This window comes from Sparus aurata, chromosome 10, assembly GCF_900880675.1.
Source record: "Sparus aurata chromosome 10, fSpaAur1.1, whole genome shotgun sequence".
NCBI classification, from domain to species: Eukaryota; Metazoa; Chordata; class Actinopteri; order Spariformes; family Sparidae; genus Sparus; species Sparus aurata.
Window position 1 is genome coordinate 18,504,312 of NC_044196.1, and position 25,540 is coordinate 18,529,851.

The following is a 25,540-nucleotide window of genomic DNA, read 5'->3' on the forward strand; positions in this document are numbered from 1 at the left end:
ACACGAACTCGTAGTATCAGTAGGGAAGCGAATGGATGTGGTAGAAGTAGCGGGGGTGGTGAGAATACCGCTGGGTGTCAGCGCTAGTGTTCACTCTTTCCACCGCGACGGTCACGTAGCCTCCATCCGCGGCAGCGGTGCAGCTATGCGCCGCAGCAGTGTTCACGAAGCACAAAGCACACACGAGTCCAACTCTCACAACACTAGATGAGATAGCAGGGGGAGACGTGGGCAAAGTGTTCGTAGAAAGGCTGATGGGTGTCGTAGGGGCAACAGGGGAAGGCAGAACAGGGCTGGAAATGATGATGATGATAATGGTAATGGTGGCTGGGCTTACTTGAGAGATGAAGTATATGGATAAAGCCCTTTGATGAGCAAATTGGATATCGTGGTGACAGAAAGCTAAGCAATGATTCAAGGTCTATAGTTTTTTTGTCCCTCTTTCTGACTGATGATTTCTGGTATCTTATAACAATGGAGACAATGCTCATCAGTATTTAGGCTAACATGAACTAATTCCAAGTTCACGGTTTCATGAATGGTATGATGTAAATGTTTATATATATATATATATATATATATATATATATATATATATATATATATATATATATATATATATATATATATATATTAGTTCTTATTGTCTCTATGCCTTGCAATGAGAGGCTCCACACTCTACAAATATTACAAACTTTTATCTGGATAGATGGGCACAGATAAGGCCTCTGCAGCTAAAAGACGCCTACTGTTATTATTATCATATAATAATAATAATAATAATAATAATAATGATGATGATGATGATGATGATAATAATAATAAAGAAGAAGAGAAGAGAAAACAAGAAAAAGGGAAGAAAAAAAACGCATACTGTTTACATGAGTTTTGTGGTGTAGCCTACTAATAGTTCTAGTTTACGACTGTTGGCTTACAATTTACTTTTTCCCTGTTCATTTGATGTGTGGACAACATAACAAATGGATGGAGGGGATGAATCTGATGAAATAAGTTCAACTCTCTTTCAAAATACCAGGTATTTCATGGAAATTACATAATCCAATATGGCCGCCACCATATGACGTCATAATATGCAAATTAGATGGGAAAAATTACTCCCTTCATAAACTTTAGGTCATTCTCAATATTTGTCTCATTTACACTTTGTCTCTATCTCAAACTACATTCAAGCCAGAGCCTTCTGAAATTTAGATGTCAAAATCTAGTATTTTTTAAAATAAAACCCGGCGCCTAAAGGGTTAAATGACATTGACGGCCATTTTCTGACATTGCACTTAGGGTTGGAAGCTCAAATTGCACAATGCTCTTGCTGCAGGTCTATAAACATAGGGAATCTTACAAATCATTGAAGTTTATTCTACAACGAATAATGAAAATCTGGAGGGACAGTGGGCTATATTTCAAGGTAAAACAATATATTTGATTACCTGTTAGCTTCTGTTGGACAAAAGCTAATATTAGCATCCAACCACTTCCTAGTTAACATTACAATTTCAGTGTAACATCATACATGAAAACACACATCAGACACACATAGTAATGTTAGCTAAGAAGCGGTTGAAACTAACTTTAGCTAATGGTTTTTCAAATGTGTTCTTTTACTTTTAAATATGGCCTGAGGTCCCTCCGGATTTTCACTTGCAGTGGTGAAATGATAATTATTTGTCACATTTCATTTACATGCCTAGCAACTATGTACAAGAGGTCAAAGGAAAATGGCCTCCATGTGAAAATGTCTCTGATGCGACTCAGGCAGAAATGTTCACACACAACATAATGAATTCAACTTTTGGTCAAGTTACATTTAAATCACTTTAGCCACCCTCCTACCTCACTCTCTGATCTCCAAGAAGCTATAGCGACAGGCTACTAAATGAAACCCACTGTTGTATTTAATAAAATCAGGATTTCTGTGAGTTCAGACATTGCTGGAAACATATATGACTAATGGAAGTGCACAACTGAACAAAACGTATGACAGACGTCTTATTATTTTAGACATTGCAATGCAGAAATGTTACATATTATATCTTTAAGATAATAAACTAACAAGCTAATGTAACAGTAAATAAAAAGCATGATTGAGGTTCAATCAATCAATTAATTACTTTAATTGTTAGCACACATAAATCACAGGAGCAAGAGCAAAACATTTATGATTTAAACAGTTTCCTGCGCAGTTCCAGTTTATTAACCACCTTATTGAGTTTATTTTTGTGTTTGACCTTGAGAAATTGATAAGGTGTGAGTACAGACTCAACGGCATCATGATACAAAAGAGACATTTGAGCAGTTCTTGAAAATGTGATGCAAGACAAAAATCAAGTTTGTTCGCGGGAAAATAATGCAGTTATAGCCTAATATCTAATAGTGTTAAAATTTTCCCTCTGACATTCAGGGCCAGCTTGGTAGCTAAATGTCTCTTCCTTCCAGTCTATTCTCATCTGTTCCTCACTCTGTCTCTTCATCACCAGTGTCTATTTCTCCTGTTTTCTATTGTGTTCCACTTCCTCTCCTTTCAGTTTATCTTCACTCTGTTCTTCTTTCACCTCGTCTGTCACGTCTTCAGAAATGGTTTCAACAGGCTTTTGGCAGTCTGTGGCTTTTAAGTGGAAGAAAAGTAATAAATTAAGTAATCACTAAAAACCAATGAAATTGGTCATTTTTGTATGCTGCCACAGACGCGCACTTTTTCTCTCAATAAATGTTGCAGAAAGAAGGACACATTTTCTTCTTTTGACCTCTTTCTTCCTCCTTCTCTGTCTTTGTCTCCTCATCCAGACGTGCATAGGACTCTTTCGGCTGTTCTACAATATTTGCAGAAGCATCTTCTACTCTAGATTCATTTAACTCCTCAGACTTGCTGTTTTCTGGTGTGTTGCTGTCTTTATTTTCCTTTGCCTCTTTTTTTTCACTACTTTTTACTTCACTCACTCCCATCTGTGTAGTTTCTCCATCATCAGTTTTTCTATGGGGTTCTTCGTCTTCCTCTACATTTTCTCCATCACCCTCCTCTCCTCTAGCCTGAAGTTTCTCTTCCTTCCCATCTTTTCTCATCTGTCCCTCATCCTCTGAACTATGTCCCATCTGTGTGGTTTCTTTATCATCAGTGTTTCTTTTGGGTTCTTCGTCTCCTTTCAGTTCTGCAGGACCAATATCTTCACACTGTTCTTCTTTAAACTCAGTCAGATCCTCTGAAGGTGTCTCAACAGGCTTCTGACACTCTGTGGCTTGAGGGGAAGAAAAACATGAGAAAGTCAAACATGTTAACGTGCACATTCATGTAACGTATTCTGTGAAATAGATAGATGAGTGTTTTTCGTATATTGCATACAGCTAGTCAATGCATAGTTGCAAAAAGTGCCTGAATGTATAACATCAATTACAAAGAGTCAATAAAAGGAGTTGTTTTTGTATGCTGAGTTAGACACACACTTTCCATAGACATGCAGACAGTAGGACACATGTTCTTCTTTTTACCTCTTTGTTCCTCCTTGTCTGTCTTTGTCTCTTCATCCAGATGTTGTTCACAGGAGTCTTTCGGCTGTTCTTCAACATTAACAGAAGCATCTTCTACTCTAGTTTCATTTAACTCCTCAGACTTCCTCTGTTCTCCTGTGTTGCTGATTTCCTTTTTCTGTGCCTCATCATCTTCACTACTTTTCACTTCACTCACTGTTGTGTGATTATTAATTGATATATCAGTCTCTACATTTTCTCCATCACCCTCCTCTCCTCTAGCCTGAAGTTTCTCTTCCTTCCCATCTTTTCTCATCTGTCCCTCATCCTCTGAACTATGTCCCATCTGTGTGGTTTCTTTATCATCAGTGTTTCTTTTGGGTTCTTCGTCTCCTTTCAGTTCTGCAGGACCAATATCTTCACCCTGTTCTTCTTTAAACTCAGTCAGATCCTCTGAAGGTGTCTCAACAGGCTTCTGACACTCTGTGGCTTGAGGGGAAGCAAAACATGAGAAAGTCAAACATGTTAACGTATACATTCATGTATCGTATTCTGTGAAATAGATAGATGAGTGTTTTTCGTATATTGTATATAGCGAGTCAATGCATAGTTGCAAAAAGTGCCTGAATGTATAACATCAATTACAAAAAGTCAATAAAAGGAGTTGTTTTTGTATGCTGTGTTAGACACACACTTTCCATAGACATGCAGACAGTAGCAGTGGCGGTTCTAGACCTGTTTTAATAGGGGGGCCATGTTGGGGCCGGCTTTTTTGTTGGGGGGCACATACAACCCAGGAAAAAAGACAAATCCCTCATTCAGACAAGGGATAAATGGAACTTAAAACAGTGTTTACAATTCCAACAATTTTGATTGGGTAGTAAACTGCTGATACACTTTATTTCTGTCTTTCCCTTCAGTTCAAAATCATTGCAAAAAGTCTGTCATTGTGTTATTGTTGCAGACTCCCTGTCAGGGGGGGCCACAGGGGGGTCCGGACTCAGAGTTACAGGGGCACTGGCCCCTGTTGGCCCCCCCCCCCAAAACCGCCCCTGGACAGTAGAACACATGTTCTTCTTTTTACCTCTTTGTTCCTCCTTCTCTGTCTTTGTCTCTTCATCCAGATGTTGTTCACAGGAGTCTTTTGGCTGTTCTCCAACATTAACAGAAGCATTTTCTACTCTAGTTTCATTTAACTCCTCAGACTTCCTCTGTTCTCCTGTGTTGCTGATTTCATTTTCCTGTGCCTCCTCATCTTCACTACTTTTCACTTCACTCACTGTTGTGTGATTATTAATTGATGTGTCAGTCTCTACATCTCCCTCCTCTCCTCTAGCCTGAAGTCTCTCTTCCTTCCCATCTTTTCTCATCTGTCCCTCATCCTCTGAACTATGTCCCATCTGTGTAGTTTCTCCATCATCAGTTTTTCTATTGGGTTCTTCGTCTCCTTTCAGTTCTGCAGGACCAATATCTTCACCCTGTTCTTCTTTAAACTCATTCAGATCCTCTGAAGGTGTCTCAACAGGCTTCTGACACTCTGTGGCTTGAGGGGAAGAAAAACATGAGAAAGTCAAACATGTTAACGTGTACATTCATGTAACGTATTCTGTGAAATAGATAGATGAGTGTTTTTTGTATATTGTATATAGCTAGACAATGCATAGCTGCAAAAAGTGCCTGAATGTATAACATCAATTACAAAGAGTCAATAAAAGTAATTGTTTTTGTATGCTGTGTTAGACACACACTGATTATTTCCATAGACCTGCAGACAGTAGGACACATGTTCTTCTTTTTACCTCTTTGTTCCTCCTTGTCTGTCTTTGTCTCTTTATCCAGATGTTGTTCACTGGAGTCTTTCAGCTGTTCTCCAACATTTGCAAAAGCATCTTCTACTCTAGTTGCATTTAACTCCTCAGACTTGCTGTTTTCTGGTGTGTTGCTGTCTTCATTTTCCTTTTCCTCTTTAATTTCACTGCTTTTCACTTCACTCACTGTTTTAAGATTATTCATTGATGTGTCAGACTCTACATTTACTTCATCTCCCTCCTCTCCTCTCGCCTGAATTCCCTCTTCCTTCCTATCTTCTCTCATCTGTCCCTCATCCTCTGAACTATGTCCCATCTGTGTAGTTTCTCCATCATCAGTTGTTCTATTGGGTTCTTTGCCTCCTTTCAGTTCTGCAGGATCAGTATCTTCACCCTGTTCTTCTTCCAGCTCGTCTGTCTGATCCTCTGAAGTGGTCTCAACAGGCTTCTGACACTCTGTGACTTGAAGGGGAAGAAAAACATGAGAAATAGACACTTGAGTGTTCTTTGTACATTGTATATGGCTCATCAATGCATAGTTGTGAAAAGTGCCTGAATGTAAAACATCAATTACAAAGAGTCAATAAAAGTAGTTGTTTTGTATGCTGCCATAAACACACACTGATTCTCTTAATATAGATTACAGACAGTAGGACCCATGTTCTTTTTACCTCTTTGTTCCTCCTTGTCTGTCTTTGTTTCGTCATCCAGATGTTGTTCAGTGGAGTCTTTTGGCTGTTCTCCAACATTAACAGAAGCATCTTCTACTCTAGTTTCATTTAAATCTTCAGACTTCCTCTGTTCTCGTGTGTTGCTGATTTCATTTTCCTGTGCCTCTTCATCTTCACTACTTTTCACTTGACTCACTGTTGTATGATTATTAATTGATATATCAGTCTCTACATTTTCTGCATCTCCCTCCTCTCCTCTAGCCTGAAGTCTCTCTTCCTTCCCATCTTTTCTCATCTGTCCCTCATCCTCTGCACTATGTCCCATCTGTGTGGTTTCTCCATTGTTTCTTTCACAGAAATTTATTTTGGGTTCTTCGTCTCCTTTCAGTTCTGCAGGACCAATATCTTCACCCTGTTCTTCTTCAACCTCATCAGTCAGATCCTCTGAAGTGGTCTCAACAGGCTTCTGACACTCTGTGGCTTTGGAGGGAAGAAAAACATGAGAAAGTCCAATATGTCAACATATACATACATGTTACGTTTTCTGTGAAATAGATACTTGAGTGTTGTTTGTACACCGTATATAGCTCATCAATGCACTTTTGCATAAGTACCTGAATGTATAACATAAATTACAAGGAGACAATCAAAGTAGTTGTTTTGTATGCTGCCATAGACACACACTGATTCTCTTTTTACCTCTTTGTTCCTCCTTGTCTGTCTTTGTCTCTTTATCCAGATGTTGTTCACTGGAGTCTGTCGGCTGTTCTCCAACATTAACAGAAGCATCTTCTACTCTAGTTGCATTTAAGTCCTCAGATTGGCTGTTTTCTCGTGTGTTGCTGATTTCATTTTCCTGTGCCTCTTCATCTTCACTACTTTTCACTTGACTCACTGTTGTGTGATTATTAATTGATGTGTCAGTCTCTACATTTTCATCATCATCAGTTCTTCTTTTGGGTTCTTCGTCTCCTTTCAGTTCTGCAGGACCAATATCTTCAACCTGTTCTTCTTTAAACTCAGTCAGATCCTCTGAAGGTGTCTCAACAGGCTTCTGACACTCTGTGGCTTGAGGGGAAGAAAAACATGAGAAAGTCAAACATGTTAACATATACATCCATGTAACGTATTCTGTGAAATAGATAGATGAGTGTTTTTCGTATATTGTATATAGCTAATCAATGCATAGTTGCAAAAAGTGCCTGAATGTATAACATCAATTACAAAGAGTCAATAAAAGTAGTTGTTTTTGTATGCCGAGTTAGACACACACTTTCCATAGACACGCAGACAGTAGAACACATGTTCTTCTTTTTACCTCTTTGTTCCTCCTTGTCTGTCTTTGCCTCTTCATCCAGATGTTGTTCAGTGGAGTCTTTCGACTGTTCTCCAACATTTACATTCAGATTGTCCTGTGCCTCTACATCTACACTGTTTTCTACCTCACTAGCTTTTCCGCAGTTCTCATCAGTTTTCATGTCTCTGATGTGACTTATTTCTCCGACTGACTTATCATCTTTATCATGTGATCCAAACCTTTCACACTCTGGCTCTCCTGCTGTGTCATCCTTCTCCTCTCTGAGCTTCACTCTGTTCGATGGCTCCCTTTCAGGCTCAGTCTGTGATCTAACTTCATCATCCAAAACATTCTTTCCAGTTTCTGCAGTATCCTCCTCTCCTCCAGTCTGACTGTTTAGAGCCTCATCACTTGTCTCCTGTACCTCATCTGTGTCATTCTGTCTTAATTGTCCCTTATTTTCATCATCAGCATCCCTTTCTACTGAACTTCTCTTTGGTTCCGCATCGTCTTGTCTCAGATCTTCCAGCTTGTTGGTCTCAGGGGACTTCTGCAGCTCAGCAGCTTTGAATTGAAGAGACAAACCATATTTGGCAACAATCTGTTAATTGTACAACAATGGCCTAAATTAACTTGTGTGTTTTCTTATAGTCCTACCTCTGTACATGAGTAGATAGACAGTCCTGGACCTGGTGAACAATAATTTTGAGGTGATAGCAGACAGTGAACACTTAACCACTTTTGTTATGTCTCAAATATTATTACTGATATAATACAACAAATTTGTTCCATCAAATTTACCTGTAAGGCCCGGTTTCGGCAAATGGCTGCTCTTTAACCTTCAGCATAAAACAAAACAAAAAACAATGGCAACAAAAATGTATTTAAGGTTTGCTCTTTCTGTTGGTATGTTTTGAATATGCAATATCCAAATGGAACAGATTAAGTAAACCTTACCTTCTTGACATGAGTATTATCAAACTCATACCAGCTTTTGTCCTTGTCAGACAGGATGGTGGCTGTGTAATGTCCACCTCTTAGACTGCCCATGTGATCCACCATCCCATACAGTTTGTACATCTTGTTCTACAATCAAAAGCACAGTCAAGTACATGAAAAGATTTTAAAGGCAATTAAGACCATTCAAATGAAAATCGTGCATAAAAATGTATTTCCCTTGCCTTCAACTGTAATTCATATGGCACATCCACACAGCAGTCTGATTTGAAATGTGACATGGTGTTGTAGTCAAAATCAAACCTCTTGAGGAGAAGAATCAAGATCTGAGGGGGGTCCTCCATCTCACATCCCTAAATAACACAAGAAACGCTATAAAAGACTATGCACCATATTTAATGGATTTATTATGCATGGTCTAAAGTCCATGGTGCAAGAGAGTTTAGGGTGTGTCCAACTCCCTTTCGCTAGTTTGAAGGCAGTTAATGTACACGCAAAGTAAGGCGCATGTTGCAAAGGGTGCTTTATGCTCTTAATTAATCCTAGGTGTGTTTTGGGCGTAACACAAATCAATCAGCTGGTCATCCTATGGACCTGGCTCTTTAAGGGCAATGGGAACGGGGGATGACATAATGACACATATGAATGTGTTTCCTGACTTCAAACTGATTAATGGCTGGTTGGATGCAGGTGGGTGAAATTCGTCTTTAATGAGGAATATATTAATTACAACACAATACAATCGATTATTCACATCTCCCAACATGCCAACACCATCTTTCTTGATCTTATGTGAATTAATGTTTAGCGTCTTCTACTCATAAAAAAATCACACAAATAATTCAGGTATATACACTAAAATTGTTTGGAATAAAGAAGCTGTCCCCCAGACAAAATCCGAGCTCCATCAGAGCTGTTTAAAAAATATTAATTGCAGAATCTAAAAGTTCGGTTTCCTCTGGAGAGTTTCCTTTGTTCTGTCAAGTTTTTAACTTCAGCTTTTAGTTATGCTGCTTGAATGTGCAACGATATTTGCTGCAGTGACGCTGCTGTGCATATGGAAAAATGCTTAAAATGACTGAAAGCAGTCTGGACACGCATTGTGAAGCCATTTATGTAGACACATCTTATCCCCAGTAAATTTGCTACTACGCTGGGCATAAAAATCACAACTACATTGGTCAGAAACCAGCAACGACACTCTTGTGCGTTATATCCTTTATCTCAGTATTGTAAACTAACAGGAAATTTTCATTGTATTCCAGTAGAAAAACTGACCTTACTTCAGTTTGTGTTTGTTCATTTTGAGGTCAAAACTCACACTTGTTGCATCTGTCTGGTCGTTACAGTCATTACAGTACACCATGTTATCTCCAGTGTACGTTTTTGTCTGGAAAATCCTCTTAAAGCTGCTCTCCTGTGGAAAAAAAACAAATGCTGTAATGTTGCAGATTGGATCAGCATGGTCACATCATATTAAAACAGTAAACTAGAACTCTAAACTTTGTCTGCTCACCACACTGTAGGTTGTATCATCATCTTTCAGTGACAGAGGGAGAGTCCAGAATGGATTTGTCTCTTCATTGATGATGTGGCCTTTGAAGCATTTTATTGTGTATGTCAGCTGTCCTTGGAAAACCTGTGCATAAAAAGATCTATCATCACAAAGCATTCTGATTTGTTATCCTGTAAATAATATTGTAGATTTTTTTTAAAGTGCTCACCTCAGAGGCCTGCTGGCTGACTTCATTTAAAATCAACTCCAGGCATTCAGCAGCATCACGCTGTTGATTAACTGCAGAATGATTTGTGAGATTTAATCCAGTTTACTAAATCCATTTCACTGAATCTACAGCTGCTATGTGACCTTCCATCTTGATGCTGTTTCATGTTTTTCTATTGATCCCTGTCCAACTTACCATTTTTTATCTTCAAAGTCTTTGTGATGTTTTCTGTTCCACATGTTTTTTCTTTTAATTTGTTAAAGAGGCGTCTCAGCTCCTTATCTGTGATCTGTTTTTCTGGATCCAACCTTTAGTGAAGAGAGTAGTTTACTGTATTACAGGCTTTTATGTCAGCATGTGTATTTTTGTCCATGTGTCATCTGCAGCAGCTTTAATAAGTTATGCATTGACTGTATAATATATGAACAGAGCGCATTCCTTCTGATGGCCAGCAGAGGGTGATTCCACTGGTTCCAAAATTAAGTCTGATTGTACGTAGGCTTATGAGAAAATGACCCCGCTCTTCACTTGATATATTACTCCAGAAAACAGTTTCCTGGTTAGTTTACAGTCTCTGATGCTAATTTCAAGTCTTCCTCAACACAGCATGATGTTAACTTAGTAAATTACGGTCCCATTCAGACGATAAAGCAGGATACCATTTTGGCCGTAGCTTCCTTGAGATTGAAAAGTTGTTACCACAGCATGTCATTTGGCTCCCAGTCAGATTCAACCAGTCTTATCCCCACCTCCACCCTCCGGTCACTTCTTGCTCTAACAAACTTGACGTCATGGGTTTACACCTGAAAATATGGCAGACTTTTATGATTGTGACTTTCCAGTCTCACATCAAAGCTTATAATAGACCCATCGATCTGCTATAAGCCACTGCGTCACTGCCACATCTGGCTTTGCCTAGACATAAAAACTACGTGTCTATGAAGATGCACTACCAGCAGGGGGTAATCATGATTGGAGTGTCATGATTGCACTTTCATCCTGTAGCAATCAGATCTCTTTCAAGTCTTGCTCAAGTTTTTGATGTTAGTAATATCACAAACCAGAGACTAGAAATTGAATATTAGAATACTTTTGACTGTTCTCTCTCTTCTGAATGGATTATTTCCTCACCAATTAGCATCACCTGCCAGTTACACTCAGATGTGCTATCACGCAACAAAACAACATGTTCTATTAATACTTGACAATACTTGTTTTGCAGCTGTTTCAAACCTGTCATGAATCTCTGTGGTCATGAAGAGAACTTGCAGGACACTGTTGAGGTAACATGTGGCTCCCTGATTAATCAGGCCATGATAGTGTGCCTCCCTCTGTGGCTTAGTCACTTAAAAGAAAGAAAAACACAGTGTCAAACACCATCTTCATTCATTTAAACATGTCAAATAATGACAGGAGTATGCAGAATATTAGCAACAGTAGACCACAGCACAAAATCACAATAGGGACCTTACAATCTGTCCCAGCTGGCTACATGTAGTACTACTACTGCGCCATCATCAGCCAGTGACATTTGTTATTCAGATATTTTATATCATAAAGTTATTTTCACCACACTTTTTGCAAGTCATGGATTTAAAGAGTTGGCATCCAGAACTAAACTGACCAACACAAATTACATGAATAATTCTGATGTACATTTTGGGGTTTTACTTTACTATTTCTGTTTTGTATCCTAAGTGACCTACAGTTATCTTTACTTCACCTAAGCCTTAATTGCCTTTTTGGTTAATTTTCTCTGCTAATGTTCTCAATCCATCTGGAAGGATCCATTTTCCACAGCTATTCATAAAAGTTGTTATTTTATCTTGTTTATTTAGGTGATTAAAGGGGAACTATGTAGTTTTGGGGATGGAATTTTAATCAGAAGAGAAAGACTGACTGATTATGTTCATGCCTCAACAAACTAAATAAACAAGCTCTTAGTTTTAATGACTGAATAAAATTAATAAACAAACTGACCTTAATGGACAACACACTTTCATGCTGTTTTACTTTGTTTATATGTGGCGGACCCTGCCACCTTTTCAGGCTTAGAACAGTGTTCCGGGGACATTATTTTCCTCTGAGAGCTTGTTTATGCAGCTATGGAAAAGATAAATATATCTGAGATTATTACCTATTTTATACTGTTAAAAATGTTCTTCTCCAAAACTACAAAGTGCCATTTCAATTTTCTTTCAAAGAGTCTGTTGCTCCAGTTCATTGAAGTTTGGATACTTCTTTTTACATTGGATTCTCATTTCCTACAGCCTGATGGCTTATTACCCCTTCCTTTAAAATCATCCACTCATTTGACTGTCACACATGGTTTTCTGTTGAAATAGGTTTAGTCCAATGTGTGTAAATGTTTCAACCTTCTCAGAGCTGTCCATGTCTGTAAGGTTACAGTGAACTCGTAAATAGCGTATCAAATATTACAATCCAGCAAAAAACTCAAAATGATTGCTTTTATCAGTCCAACTTGCTGCCTGAATCAGTGGCAGTAAACCTATTGTTATTGGAATTAATGTTGTTGTATAATGAAATATAGCAGACGTTATTAAAAAACAAAACAAAAAACAGGCTACTGTATGCCATTTAGAAAATCTGCAAAGAGCAGGACTTGAAACAGATATTTAATTTATCTGACAGATCTGTTGAAACGCTGATTGATTACTTTCACAATACCTGTATGTTTATTATGCACTCCATACAATGAAACTTCTTATAATATTCACAATTTTAACCCAAGCGAGGAATGGCAGTTCACAAGATCACAACATAAAACACACAGTAAGTATCTGCATTGCAGCTTGGAATAACTTTAATACAGCCGGACACTTAGGTTTTAAAGAAATATGGAGAAAAATCTTGTAATACTTACTGACGGCAGTCCATCAATGTCCCCAGTCAGGTTAAATGGAAGCTGTGGTTTCCTTTCAGTGTCTTGAACGCACCGCCTACAAGCTCTGACAGATTACAAGGATTATTGGGCCAGTCCCTTTTATTTTTAAGAAGCCCAGCTGCAAGACAGCAGCAGCAAATTTCGAATTTAGCAACTAATAAAATGTCTTCTAATTTTGATAAAAAAGAAAACAAAATTCGGACTTACCCTGTAAAGTTTTTCCGCTAAATTTTGAAGAGAACTATTGTCCCTATTCGCACAGCGGCAGCAGCACACAACCAGCCAAAGTAAATGAGGTAGTCTGAGAGCAGAGCCGCTCTGTATTTTGATTTCCGCAGTGTTGGCGAAGCTGGCTTGGAAAGGAAAGCAAGAATGTGATCCTACTCGGTTCTTTCCCATCCACAGTCAGAATGTAGAGCGGTTACATTCCTGTGTTTCTTTTTATTCCAGTCATTTACAGAAAATGATAAACACATCCGTGTTCTTGTTTTGTCTACCTGTTGGCAGAATGTGGTCCAGCTACATTCAGGTACGTGCAGTATTTCATCCCCTGATCAAAACACCTTTATCTCAGGTCAGCGTTTCTCTTGCAGCTCCGAGAAATGCAATGAAACGAAATACCTACGTCATCCTTCACTGACACACCCAGAAGCCCAAAAGAGAAAAAGCAAGAAACAGCTGCTTGACAATAATAATGACTCATATGTTGTTCAGCCTTTTAAAACTGAACATGTGCTTCATGTCAGGGATGAATCGGTAGAAGCACAACAATCCTCGCTTGTCCAAACTGTTTTTGAGCCCTTTAGATTTATACATTTTAAACATAAACATGTAGTTGATGATAGTATGGACTCATGTAAAAATACTGCTCAAAATGAGTTACGGATAGTGGAATATCTGAGTTTTATAATGCCCCACAAACAAACAAGACAATTTCACCATAACTCAGAAAAATAAATTCACTGAAGCTACAAATATACTGGGCGAAATAATAATATACCAATGTCAAGTAATGGTAGCCTACATACTGGTAAATAATAATAATAACAACAACAACAATGATCATAAAAATAATATCATACTAATAATATCACAATAATAATGTGACAATTATGGTTTCTACTGCCTCTATCTTGTTTTATTTTGTTGTTGCTGTTTTGTTTTTCTTTTCTTTTCTTTTTCTTTTTTAACGAAAGAGCACCAGCTAGGCTCATCACCATGTTAGGCCTACTTTTTTCTTATATATATATATTTTTTTCCACATTTAGGCTAACAAGAACACACAAAATACACCTGTAAGTCAAATAAATTGTATTCATTTATTATTATTATTATTATTTTTCAGTTCATTGTTATTTGTTTCTGCCGTCATAAGGCAGGCTATAGCTGTCGAGAGTTCAGTGTTTCAGGGCCTGTGGGTGTTGTCTTCCTCCTGCGTTTGGTCCACACCAGATGCCTCCGGGTAGCTTCAGTACTGTGTGGATGGTGGACATGTGTCGGATGCCGTAGGAAGACAGCAAGGATGTTTCCTCCAATGGCTCGGTTCTGAAGATTATCCGGATCTCTTCAGCTGAGGAGAAACGCATCGTAATGAATAAATAGAAAATAGCATTCACTCCATGGAAATCAGCAAGAATTGTATTTGATTACATTATTTTTGTTCAGGACTTTGTTCTGTTATGAATAATAATAATAATAATAATAATAATAATAATAATAATAATAATAATAATAATAATTTAATTTGACTATTGACCATCAAAATGAACTTTGATCCATCATCTGTGCTGTTTATACGCGATATTTATTTATCATTAGATTTCGGGAAATTTGAATGATAAAATGGTTGATGAAAGATATTTAAATGACATAACCCCGCCTGCATTAAAGTACGTCAAATAAGATATAACACGATAAAGAAAAGAGAAGTTAAACGTACTTATCCTCAGTTCTCGAGCTACTTTATCCCTCAGCTGTGTCACCGTGATCTTCCTCAGCTCCCGGTCACTGTCGCACAGGTCGATGATCTTCTCCTCTCCTTTGGGTCCGTGGACTTTCAGCTGGACTCTCATTTTGCCTGTCGGTGAGGAGAGCGCTCCTCAGGTGCGTGTCTTCAGGTGCTAATTATCCTGTGAGTGATGTCAGATTGCGCAAAAGTAGACGATGTAAAAAAAGAAAAAAAAAAAACTCACCTGCCTTCGCGCAACTTTAAATCACATGACTTCACGGAAACCGCGAACGCCTCACGGTAGTGGGTCCGAGCAGGCAACAGGTCAGTCTCGTTTCACATGAGAGTGAGCCAACATGGGAAGCGAACTGTCGACTAAACGGAAGAGGAGACAGCAGAGAGGAAATGTTGAAACTAATGAAGCTCCGGAACAGAGCAGAATTGTGCCCAAAAAAGAAGCGAGCGGTGCCGACAGGAACGGAGAGAGCTTCGAGGACAGCGGCCAGGAAAAGTGTTATGACCCGCAGGACCCCACGCTCACATTTGTGGACGGAGAAGATCAATTAGACTGTAGGTAGCCAAATCTGACATCTATGAAGCATGAGCTGAACATATATATTTATAAGGGCAGTTTGAAGTCTTGAATAATAGCTGCGCGTCTTTTCTTGTGTGTCTCACAGTTTTGTGTAACGACTACAAGTCTCTCAGAGCAGAGATGCCCTGCGGACATGCTGTCACTCCGACGTCTCTCACCGACTGGTGTCGCAGGTTGTTGGACGAGGTACCATGTTTACACCTTCATGATTACATATAAAGACATTTAAAGAGACTAAACATATCATCACACCATTAGAAAAAATGATTGTGATTAATAGTTTATTAAAACTTGATTACAACTGTATATCTTAACTGTTAAGAAACAATATTTCACGATTCATGAGAAGTTGTTTATCGATCATCATAAAACTTTATGAATGCTTCATTTATAAACTTTATTTGAATGAGTTGCAACTGATGTCTTTATCCATAGCTACTACTTCATGAATGTTTTATGAACCATTTTATTGCTGTTTCTTAACAGTGACATTACTGAACTCTAAATGTACCATGTATTAATGATTGCTATGATAAAGTGTTTGCCATGTTCTTGCTCGTATTTTGCACATTTTAGATTTATATTCACATGTTGTTCTATTTATTCTATCTGGACCTTTTTTAAACTTGCGGTATGCTAGGTGGATGTATGTGTGTGCAAATATATATATATATATATATATATATATATATATATATATATATATATATATATATATATATATATATTTGTAAATGATGTTATTTTTTTCATTCTTGTGTGTGTTTCTATATTATGTGTATTTATTAACTAAGCTATCTATCTATCTATCTATCTATCTATCTATCTATCTATCTATCTATCTATCTATCTATCTATCTATCATGTTAATGGGTTCTAAGGTAAATAGAAAGTCCAATTATTTGCTCAATACATTTTTTTCTTTGGTTTTCTTTCAAAGGGCGAGTGTGTTTTTGTGTGTGGACTACCTGACTGTGATGCTGAGTGGTCCTTCGAGGTGGTTTGTAAAATGGCTCTTCTGACTCCTGAAGAAGTGGAAGAATTTGAGAAGAAAATATTCAGCAATGCTGCGAGGAGTTACCTGGACGTCAAAGTAGTAAGTATCAGCTTAAGAAATCATACTGACTTGTTTACGATGTTTAGCTTGCGAGAGAATTCAAAACATCTTCATTTTCCACGTGGCTTCTCTTCACAGTGTCCTTGTTGCAAGTCTCGCGTGGTGAGAACTGATCTCAGTGATCTGAGTGTTCAGTGCACAGCCTGCACAGCTGACAGAAACAGGCCTTATATATTCTGCTGGCAGTGCTTGAAGGAATGGAAAGGTCCGGCTCCTCGTTCAGACCGCTGTGAAAACGATGACTGCCAGAGCCCGCTGGAAATGTTGTGGACCTGTTCTGACATCGCCTTCGAGGACGTGGAGGGGGTCGATGGCTGCCCCTCCATCCGAGCCTGTCCCACCTGTGGTTTGCTGGTGGAGCATAACAGAAGTCAGTGTAAAAATGTCATATGTCCTCGGTGTAAGGTGGAGTTCTGCTTCCTGTGCCTGAAGACCACTGAAGAGTGCCAGGAACTCAATCCAAACTCATATTATACAGTTTGTTCCACTGGTGTAGCTCCCAGACAGAACTCTATACCAGTGTGGCAGAGACTCTAAACCGTGGGACGACGTCGCACCATGTAAAAATACAAACTGCAGTTATTATTTATCGTGACTGGCTACTTTTGTTGGATTTTGCTTTGAAGGTGCACTACGTAGTTTTGGGAACGATATTTTAATCAGAAGAGAAACATCTTCATTGACTGATTAAAAAAGAAAACTCACACAGTAAACACAATTTCATACGGACCCTGCCACCTTTCTAGCTTCAGACTGTGGTCTGGGGACCTTATTTTCCTCTGAGAACACCTTGCTTGTTCCGTTGTAGAAAGAAAATAATAATATTATCACCTCATGGATATCTTGAATATTAAGTTTCTCCAAAACTACATATTGCCCCTTTAACTTACTGTTTCTGTAGGATGGGACATATTTGTTAACCCTCATTTCATTATTTTTCTTCACTTGCTGATTTGTTCAGTCTCCTCACATTGCATTCCTGTTTTTTTCTGTTTAACAAAAAATAATAAAAATACACAGCCTACTTGATATTGGTTTATTTGAATCATTTCTATTTTAGCAGTAATGCTCTTTTCGGGGTCTGAGGGGGTCAGTCAGGAAGTGTAACAAAAAACAACAATGTAATAAATATTAGCGAAGACTGTTAAATCTGCTTATAAGAGCTGCTGGAAGTAGCTTTGTCTAACTATAATACATTGGCAACATCACTGTACACAAGTTGTAGAAGAAGTACTCAGATAATTTAATCATGTAAATATGATTTAAAAAAGATTAAAGTCCTTCATGCAAGGGTATTATTAGAAAAAGTGTAAAGTAAATAATATTCAAATGTTGTGAGGTGAATCTCATCTGCTTTTTATTTTTTATCCGTTGGTTTATATCATAACAATACATCATATTTTATAAACTGGTCAACTTTTTTGAAAGTAAAATCATAATGTGAATAATGTTTCGACGCAAATTATAAATGTAGGAAAGATTCTCGCAACACTGTCGGTTTTAAATGTAGAATAATAATTAAAATACTGCAGACACAGACGTGATAATGATGTACAGCAACAACTCAGATGATGAACATGTAGAAATAGTTGTATACTGAGTAAAAATGTCATGGACATTAACTCTTTAATTTCACTGAAAACTGGACTATGTGTCACTCAAACTGGCCTTTTGAAACTACATCCTGGGGTGATGGGGGTGGTGCTGCTGTTTCCACTCATCATTTCCACTTAAACTCCAAACGTCACACCGTTCACACGCCATTGTCACACTCTTGGACAATGGCGCCACCTTCAGGTAATTGTTCTTACTTACTGTCCATCTGAGCAAAATCCAACACTTCAGTCCTTCAGTCAGTCTTTCCCCTGGTTGGTTTTAGCCTTCACTTTGACTCTTTTGTGAACAGGGCTGAGGACATCCCCCCACCCTTAGATCGAGAAAAAGTTGAAGACTTTGATATAAATCTGTGCATTTCTCTGCATTATGACAAGAACAGTAATCACTTAGGAAATAATATCAGTGCCAGCACACAGATAAAAATTGGACTCAGAAGAAGATAAAGAAGAAGAAGATAAGTAACAACTATGGCCAATCTGGACTTAAAATATTCAAATGTATTTAAACTTATAATCTAAAATAACTTTAGAATGATACAAAATAACACAATGTTTACAAATATATACATACATACACCTACCATACTGCAAGATTAAAAGGGTGTAACTAGAATAAATAATAACATTTGAATGTAAATCTAAAACGTACAAAATAAGAGCATTCCCATGGGTCACACTTTATGATAAGCATCATTGACATCATTAATTATTTTACTGTTAAGATGAACAACAACAAAAAAATTGGTTCACAAAACATGTACTAAGTAAAAGTAAAAAAAAAAGGGATTTCAGTTATAACTCATTCAAATAAAGTTCAAAAATCAACCACACAGTATTTATTTGCCAATCGCAAAGTATTATGAACATCAATTATTAATTGCTAAATCTTGAAATAATGCTTCTTAACAGTTTAAATAACTGTTTAATAAAGTTTGATTAACTGTTAGTTACATTCGTTTATTCTAATGATATGATATATATATTATAACGTTTTACCAAATATATATTTATGTGTATTAAGATACCAAAGACCCAGAAAAAATACCTACATGAACTCAGTGGCATCAATGCTAGCCACGGCCCTGACTGTGAGTTTACACCTGTACTGTTTCAATTTCAAATAATAAACCCACATCAGGTTCCTCTCTCATCACCTGTCGTTCCAAAATGCTCCATTGCTTTTCTCCTCTCTCAGATCCTTGTATCCAAATGTTATTGTCCCTAGAACACTGTTTGAACCTAGAACGGTGGCAGGGTCCGCCACATATAAACAAAGTAAAACAGTATGAAACTGGGCTGTCCTTTAAGATCAGTTTGTCTATTCAGTTTATTCAGTCATAGAAATGAAGATATAGTGCGCCTTTGTTAAACACACAATCAGTATAGAAAAGTGAGGTATTAAAAATAACCCACGGTATACCCAGTATGTCAGGTTGGATGGTTCATGTTTGTCAGAGTAGATCATGACGTGAGGGTTGACAGAAAGACAGACAGACAGCGCTGTGACAAACGAAAGTGGCCGTGTGTTTGACAGCCTCCTCTCTTGACTGATTTTAATAGCCTACACTATGTCCATGGTAAGCATCGTCTCTGTACCTTTAATGTTGGCGTGCACTACAGAAACAGCCTCAAACAGGCTGTCTTTGAAATGATTCTCACAATTACGAAAATAACGGCAATCTCGTAATAAACAAGTGAGCACAACCCGTAAACTTTGGTGATTTCCGCGTTCTGAAAGTCTTTTCATCCGTCCGACAACGCGGTGACAACATCAACTTGTCACAAAACACAAGCTGTGTCGGTTAATTATTTTTGTTATAGTGTTAATTAGTAGGCTGAAAGAGAGACGAGACTGATAGATGTGAAGGTATTTCTATGATTTCATAAAGGTGAAATCTGGTCTACACAGTGACGTCATTTAAACAGTTAGTTTTTGAATAAAAAATGTCATGTCACTATGTAGTGTGTGTACTGCTTACATATATCGTCCAGGACATTGCAATGCGAGCACTAATTTTTTTTTTTTTATTTATTATTTTTTTTTTATGTTAAATAAGACATTGGCTTACTGCTGTAAGGCGCATGCGCTAGTAAGCCTACCTGTCCTGAGCGGCAATGGGGTTCCAGGGGTGGCCAAATAGGAAATGAGATTCGACTCTTTTTCAAGACATTATATTTTTCTTATTGCTTCAAAAACAACTTGTATCACCTAGAAAATTCGTCGCCTTGAAGCCAGAAGAATAAACCACATTCATATTTCTCAGTTAAAAGCCAGTATTACAAATCGCTTTAAAATATTAGAATAGAATTAGAATAGAATTACTTTAATGATCCCAGACTGGGAAATTATTTATATTAGAATATAAATGTGAACGTTTGATTATTGTCTTGAAAAAACTTTCCCTTTTGAACAAGTTGTGAACGTCTTTGCAGAGGATAAGTGCTCACTGAGAATCATAATATGCTATATTGTTTCTTATAGTTAAAATGAAGATAAAAATTACATAGGTAGGCTACACAATTCATTTTATACTAAAACTATGAAAAAAAAAATAAAAAAATTTTATGAATGTGTTTGCACATATAGGGACCCAAATTTGCTGACTTAAAAATGAAGGCCCTGTTCTTTTCAGGATGAACCATGAAAACAAGAGGAAACCAATGAGATGGAAGAACGTAAATCCTGTCGGGGACGTGGAGATGAGGACGCAAAGGAGAAAGAGAAACGAGGTAAGCAGATTTGATTAAATGAGCTATTGCAGATCACTGGGTAATATAAAACAAAATTAATATTTGATATTTTGGTTTCAAATTGATGTTTGCTCAGTTGCATGCGGCCCAATCCCCAGATTGAAATGCTGGAAGTTTAGTTTTCTGCAAACCACTGATAGACCTACATTCAAATTTATACTGTCATATGAACCATAATGGCATATGCACAATGTCATATGTGTGTATGTGTATGTTTATGAGCTGACTTTCCTATCAGAAGGTGGATGGGATGGTGGTTGAGCTACAAACGAAGTATTTTTGATGAAACATTTTCCAGTTGTGTTTGTGGTGATAGAACCAGATAAATGGGGAAAAGGTTCTCAGTCCAACATAAAACAAAAATCACCAGATTAAAGTCCTTTTTTGATGAACTATGAGTTAAACTAGATTGAGAAAAGAAAGTGTTTTTGCCAATGATAGGTTTATTCTTAAATTATGTGATTCATTATAAATGGCTGGTGATGGTGTAATGACACTTTGTTTTTCTGTCTTTTAAGTGACTCAGACACAGAGACCTCATGATGACCCAAAGCTCCATCGAGGTATGACAGGTTTGAAACTGCTGTTTTCATCTGTAGCAAATATAAGATATATATATAAGATGCTTCGGTAAATGTTAGAGAACAGTTCAAGTACTCCTGTGAACAACGTCTGGATGAAGAGACAAAGACAGAGAAGCAGGAACTAAGAGGTAAAAAGAAGAACGTGTGTCCAACTGTCTGTAATTTACATTGAGAGAATCAGTGTGTGTCAGCATACAAAAATGACCCCTTTCCCTAACTCTGTGTGTGATTCATTTTATATACCATCATTAGATACATTATGGAAAAATACACTGATGGGCCAAATTAAGTTTACAAACAGCACTAAAGTATTAATGGTGTTATGACACTGTGTTTTTATGTCTTTTAAGTGACTCCACCACAAAGACGTCATCATGGCCTCAACAGTGTCCTGCAGGTTCTCTTCATGACGACTGAGATCCACGACAGGTTTGAAACTGTTGTTTTCATCTAAAGTAAATATACGTAGAAGGAGGAGAATTTATGTTTAAAATGTGAACACAGCATCATGTAAAATATCATTTTTTTCTCAATTGCATACACAAAAAACTATGCATACAAGTCTGAAAACTTGAGCCTCATGTAGCTCACCACTTATCTCTGAGTTTTCACTCTGATGTTTGGAAGCTGGGTTGTGAGTTTGGCGAAATTTGAGCACAAAGATAGACAAAAGTGCCTTGTATCTATTCTGAGACCATTTTTGTGTTAATGCAATATTTATATAATTCTCATGATTGTATTAACTCTACAATATGGCAGCAGTCTTCTTACTATATGTATCATACAATTACAACCTGTTTTGGGACAGAAATGTAAAAAACTAAATTTTACAATAGACAATGGTGAAAAAGAAAAACATGGATATGTAGCACGGCCTCATGAACCCTACAGTATTTTGATAGTCGTGTTTTCAATTCATCACATTGGTGTTTGAATCATGTTGTGTATGAGCTATTCATTGATGGCACTGTATATTGTTTTAATGAGATACAGTTTTGATGAGACAGAACATGGTTTGAGTTCAGTGTTTCATTTTGGAAGAGACTTTTTATAGTTATACAAAACTCCATGGCTGAGCACTTAAAGCAGTCACTACTCACTGAGAAAATGCTCTGTCTCTAAAGGTTGGATCCACAAAAACAAACAGATCTACAACTGAGAGAAATCTTTGAAGGACTGAAGAAAAGAACATGTGAAACAGAAATCATCACAACAACATTTGGGATGAAAGATGGTAAGATGGACAGTAATAAATAAGAAAAACATTCAAACAGCAAGGGCCAATTGAACGGAAAGTATTCTATCAACAGTAGATTCAAAGTGCTTTCATGAAATTAATGTATCAGATTCAACTAAATGTATTATCAACAATGTGATGCAGCTGAATGCCTGGAGAAGATTTTACATCAGATCAGCACAAAGGCCTCTGAGGTGAGAACTTATACAATCTTACAGGTGAAATAAAGAGAATGCTGTGTTGTAAGTGACATTTTTATGCACAGGTTTTCCAAGGACAGCTGATGGACACAACAATGTGCTCCAATGGCCACATCATCAATAAAGAGACAGATCCATTCTGGACTCTCCCTCTGTCACTGAAAGATCATTATTCAACCTACAGTGTGGTGAGCAGACAGATTTCATAGTTGTAGTTTAGTGTTTATATTTGATATGAGCATGCTGAGCTAATATGTCATTTATTACAACATTTGTGTTTTCACAGGAGAGCAACTTTAAGAGGACTTTCCAAAGTAAAACTTACACAGGTGACAATATAATGTACTGCGACAACTGTACAAGGAAAACAGAAGCAACAAATGTGAGTTTTGACCTGAAAATGAAAACACAAACAATATCCAGGTCAATTTTACTACTGGGGTCAATTAAAAATATTCCGTGTTAAAGTATATAGTGTGTGATGATGTTTCTTGTGTTATTCAGAGATGTGAGATGGTGGAGGCTCCTCAGATCTTGATTCTTCTCCTCAAGAGATTTGACTTTGACTCCAACACCAGGTCACATTTCAAATCAGACTGCTGTGTAGAAGTGCCATGTGAATTACAGTTGAAGGCAAGGAAAAGTTATTTTATCTGTGGTTTTCATTTGAATGATCTTAATTGCTTTTAAAATTATTTCATGTTCCTGACTGTGTTCTTCATTGTAGAACAAGACATACAAACTGTATGGGATGGTGAATCACATGGGCAGTCTAAGAGGTGGACATTACACAGCCACCGTCCTCTCTGAGGACAACACCTGGTATGAGTGTAATGATGATCATGTCAGCAAGGTGAGGAAGATTTAACTTAATCTGTTCCATTAAGACGTTGCACATTTAAAACACACCAACAGAAAGATCAACACTAAAAAGACATTTGCTGACATTGGTTTGCTTTTGTTGAACCGTGCAGATTAAAAACCAGCTGTTTGCAGAGGACAGGACTTTCAGGTATGTTAAAAAAAAAAGTTTTTTCGAAAATAATTTGAGATTTATTTATCTGTAAGTGTTCACCACATGTTGTCCCCATATTGTTTTTCTATGCAAATAATAACTTCACAACTATTGTCCATCAGCTCCAGGACTGTCTATCTCCTCATATACAGAGGTAGGACTGCACAAATACATAAAGGATACAATTAATATTAACCTATGATTGCAAAATATGTCTTTCTATCCAACTTAAAGCTACAGAGTTGAATTTGTCCTGTAAGAGGAGACAGAATGAATCTAAGTCAAATGAAGAGACAACGACAGAGAGGGAGGGACGAGGAGGTAATAAGAACTGGTTCATTTCTCTGTGGTGTGCATATTCACCATAGAAGTCTGTCAGTGAAGATATTGTTCCTGCAGAGCTGAAAGGACATAAAGAACACAAAAGAAATAGCGAAAGAAACACTGATGATGAAGAAACTACACAGATAGGAAATAGTGCAGAGGATGAGGGACAGATGAGGAAAAATAGGAAGGAAGAGAGATTTCAGGCTAGAGGAGAGGAGGGTGATGAAGAAAATGTAGAGACTGACACATCAATATATAATCACACACCAGTGAGTGAAGTGAAAAGACGTGGAAGTGAAGAGGCACAGGAAAGTAAAGACAGTACAAACTCCAACAACACAAATGAGAAGACTATGAATATTGAAGTAGGGAAGAACAAGGGAAAGAAAATGAAATAAGAAAAGTAGGGCCGTGACTCGATTAAAAAAATTAATCGAATTAATCAGAGGCTTTGTAATTAATTAATCGAAATTAATCGCATTTTAATCGCATATAAATATTTGACCTGAGAACAGTGAGAAGCACTTTCTTTCACATGGATTTTATACCATTGAATAATGACTGAATACAGAAGCTTAAGCAACAAAACATTGTTTTTTCAAGACCAATAGACCACTGCAATTTTTTAGTCCTTTTATGGCTTTATTGACAGAACAGCTGAAGATATGACAGGAAACAGGGAGAGAGAGAGGGGTCACGCAGCAAACGGACCCAGGCCGGGAGTCGAACCTGGGTCCGCTGCAGAGACTCGGCACATGAGACGCGCGCTCTACCCACTGAACTAAACGCTGCTCCGACCAGTGCAATTTTTGCCATAAAGTGCAGCAATAGCATGCTCTTATCTATGCTGCCATCCGTCCGCTTTTGAAAACAAAATTTCCCATCCAGAAAGAAAGAAAAGAAAAGAACAGAACAGAAAAGAAAAGGAAAAGGGAAAAACACCAACAAAGACAGGAAAAAAGAAGAAAAAAAGAACAACCTCCCATCGTGTCTGTTTGCTGTTACACTACAACAGACACACAAAATGTTATGAAAACTAAAGAGCACTCAAGCTTTTAGTGTTAAAAGATGTTGAAATATTAAAAAGGAAAGTTTGATTCAATCAGATTTTGGTTTTGCTCAGAAATGTTGTTCAATAGTGACAATGATTTATTTTTGTTGAACATCACCTGCATCTGCTGCACAAATGACACAATGCATGGAGCATTATTTTGTTCTCAGATGAAAAGGATGACTTATATACTGTTAATATGCTATGGAATATGAAAGGGTTGTTTGCCAATGATATGCTACATATTAAATGATGAG

General features: G+C 37.5%; 3 protein-coding genes across 6 annotated transcripts in view; 2 read left to right on the forward strand and 1 right to left on the reverse strand.

The window, feature by feature from the left end:
• Positions 1-25,540, forward strand: part of LOC115590542 (uncharacterized) — a 518,602-nt gene that overhangs the window by 76,562 nt on the left and 416,500 nt on the right. The window lies entirely within an intron of this gene.
• LOC115590544 (uncharacterized protein YFR016C-like) lies at positions 2,103-13,143 on the reverse strand. 4 transcript variants are annotated; one of them, XM_030431933.1, is made up of 18 exons: positions 13,050-13,140; positions 12,822-12,906; positions 11,171-11,282; positions 10,133-10,245; positions 9,938-10,008; positions 9,730-9,852; positions 9,535-9,630; positions 8,438-8,566; positions 8,214-8,342; positions 8,058-8,095; positions 7,914-7,945; positions 7,278-7,820; positions 6,659-7,027; positions 5,960-6,439; positions 5,280-5,750; positions 4,565-5,023; positions 3,502-3,969; positions 2,103-3,251 (listed from the first exon to the last, which is right to left on the reverse strand). In XM_030431933.1, coding segments are annotated over exons 2-18 (4,167 nt in total). In that variant the 5' UTR covers positions 12,823-12,906; positions 13,050-13,140; the 3' UTR covers positions 2,103-2,718. The 4 variants fall into 4 exon arrangements, with proteins under 4 accessions (XP_030287793.1, XP_030287794.1, XP_030287795.1 ...); XM_030431934.1 differs by lacking the exon at positions 6,659-7,027 and having other exon boundaries at positions 13,050-13,143; XM_030431935.1 differs by lacking the exons at positions 5,960-6,439; positions 6,659-7,027 and having other exon boundaries at positions 13,050-13,143.
• On the forward strand, positions 15,081-17,192 carry LOC115590557 (probable E3 ubiquitin-protein ligase ARI5). The gene is made up of 4 exons (XM_030431956.1): positions 15,081-15,360; positions 15,471-15,571; positions 16,326-16,481; positions 16,581-17,192. Exons 1-4 carry the CDS (start codon positions 15,147-15,149, stop codon positions 17,037-17,039), a joined length of 930 nt encoding a protein of 309 aa, XP_030287816.1. The 5' UTR covers positions 15,081-15,146; the 3' UTR covers positions 17,040-17,192.

Excerpts from the sequence above, each read along its gene's own strand:
- LOC115590544 (XM_030431933.1), bottom strand. Across the intron at positions 8,096-8,213 it reads ATAATACTCATGTCAAGAAG|GTTAAAGAGCAGCCATTTGC; the intron begins GTAAGGTTTACT and ends TTTATGCTGAAG. Across the intron at positions 7,946-8,057 it reads GCCGAAACCGGGCCTTACAG|GTCCAGGACTGTCTATCTAC; the intron begins GTAAATTTGATG and ends ATTGTTCACCAG.
- LOC115590557 (XM_030431956.1), top strand. The coding sequence starts at position 15,147 with ATGGGAAGCGAACTGTCGACTAAACGGAAGAGGAGACAGCAGAGAGGA. Across the intron at positions 15,572-16,325 it reads GTCGCAGGTTGTTGGACGAG|GGCGAGTGTGTTTTTGTGTG; the intron begins GTACCATGTTTA and ends TTTCTTTCAAAG. Across the intron at positions 16,482-16,580 it reads GTTACCTGGACGTCAAAGTA|TGTCCTTGTTGCAAGTCTCG; the intron begins GTAAGTATCAGC and ends TTCTCTTCACAG.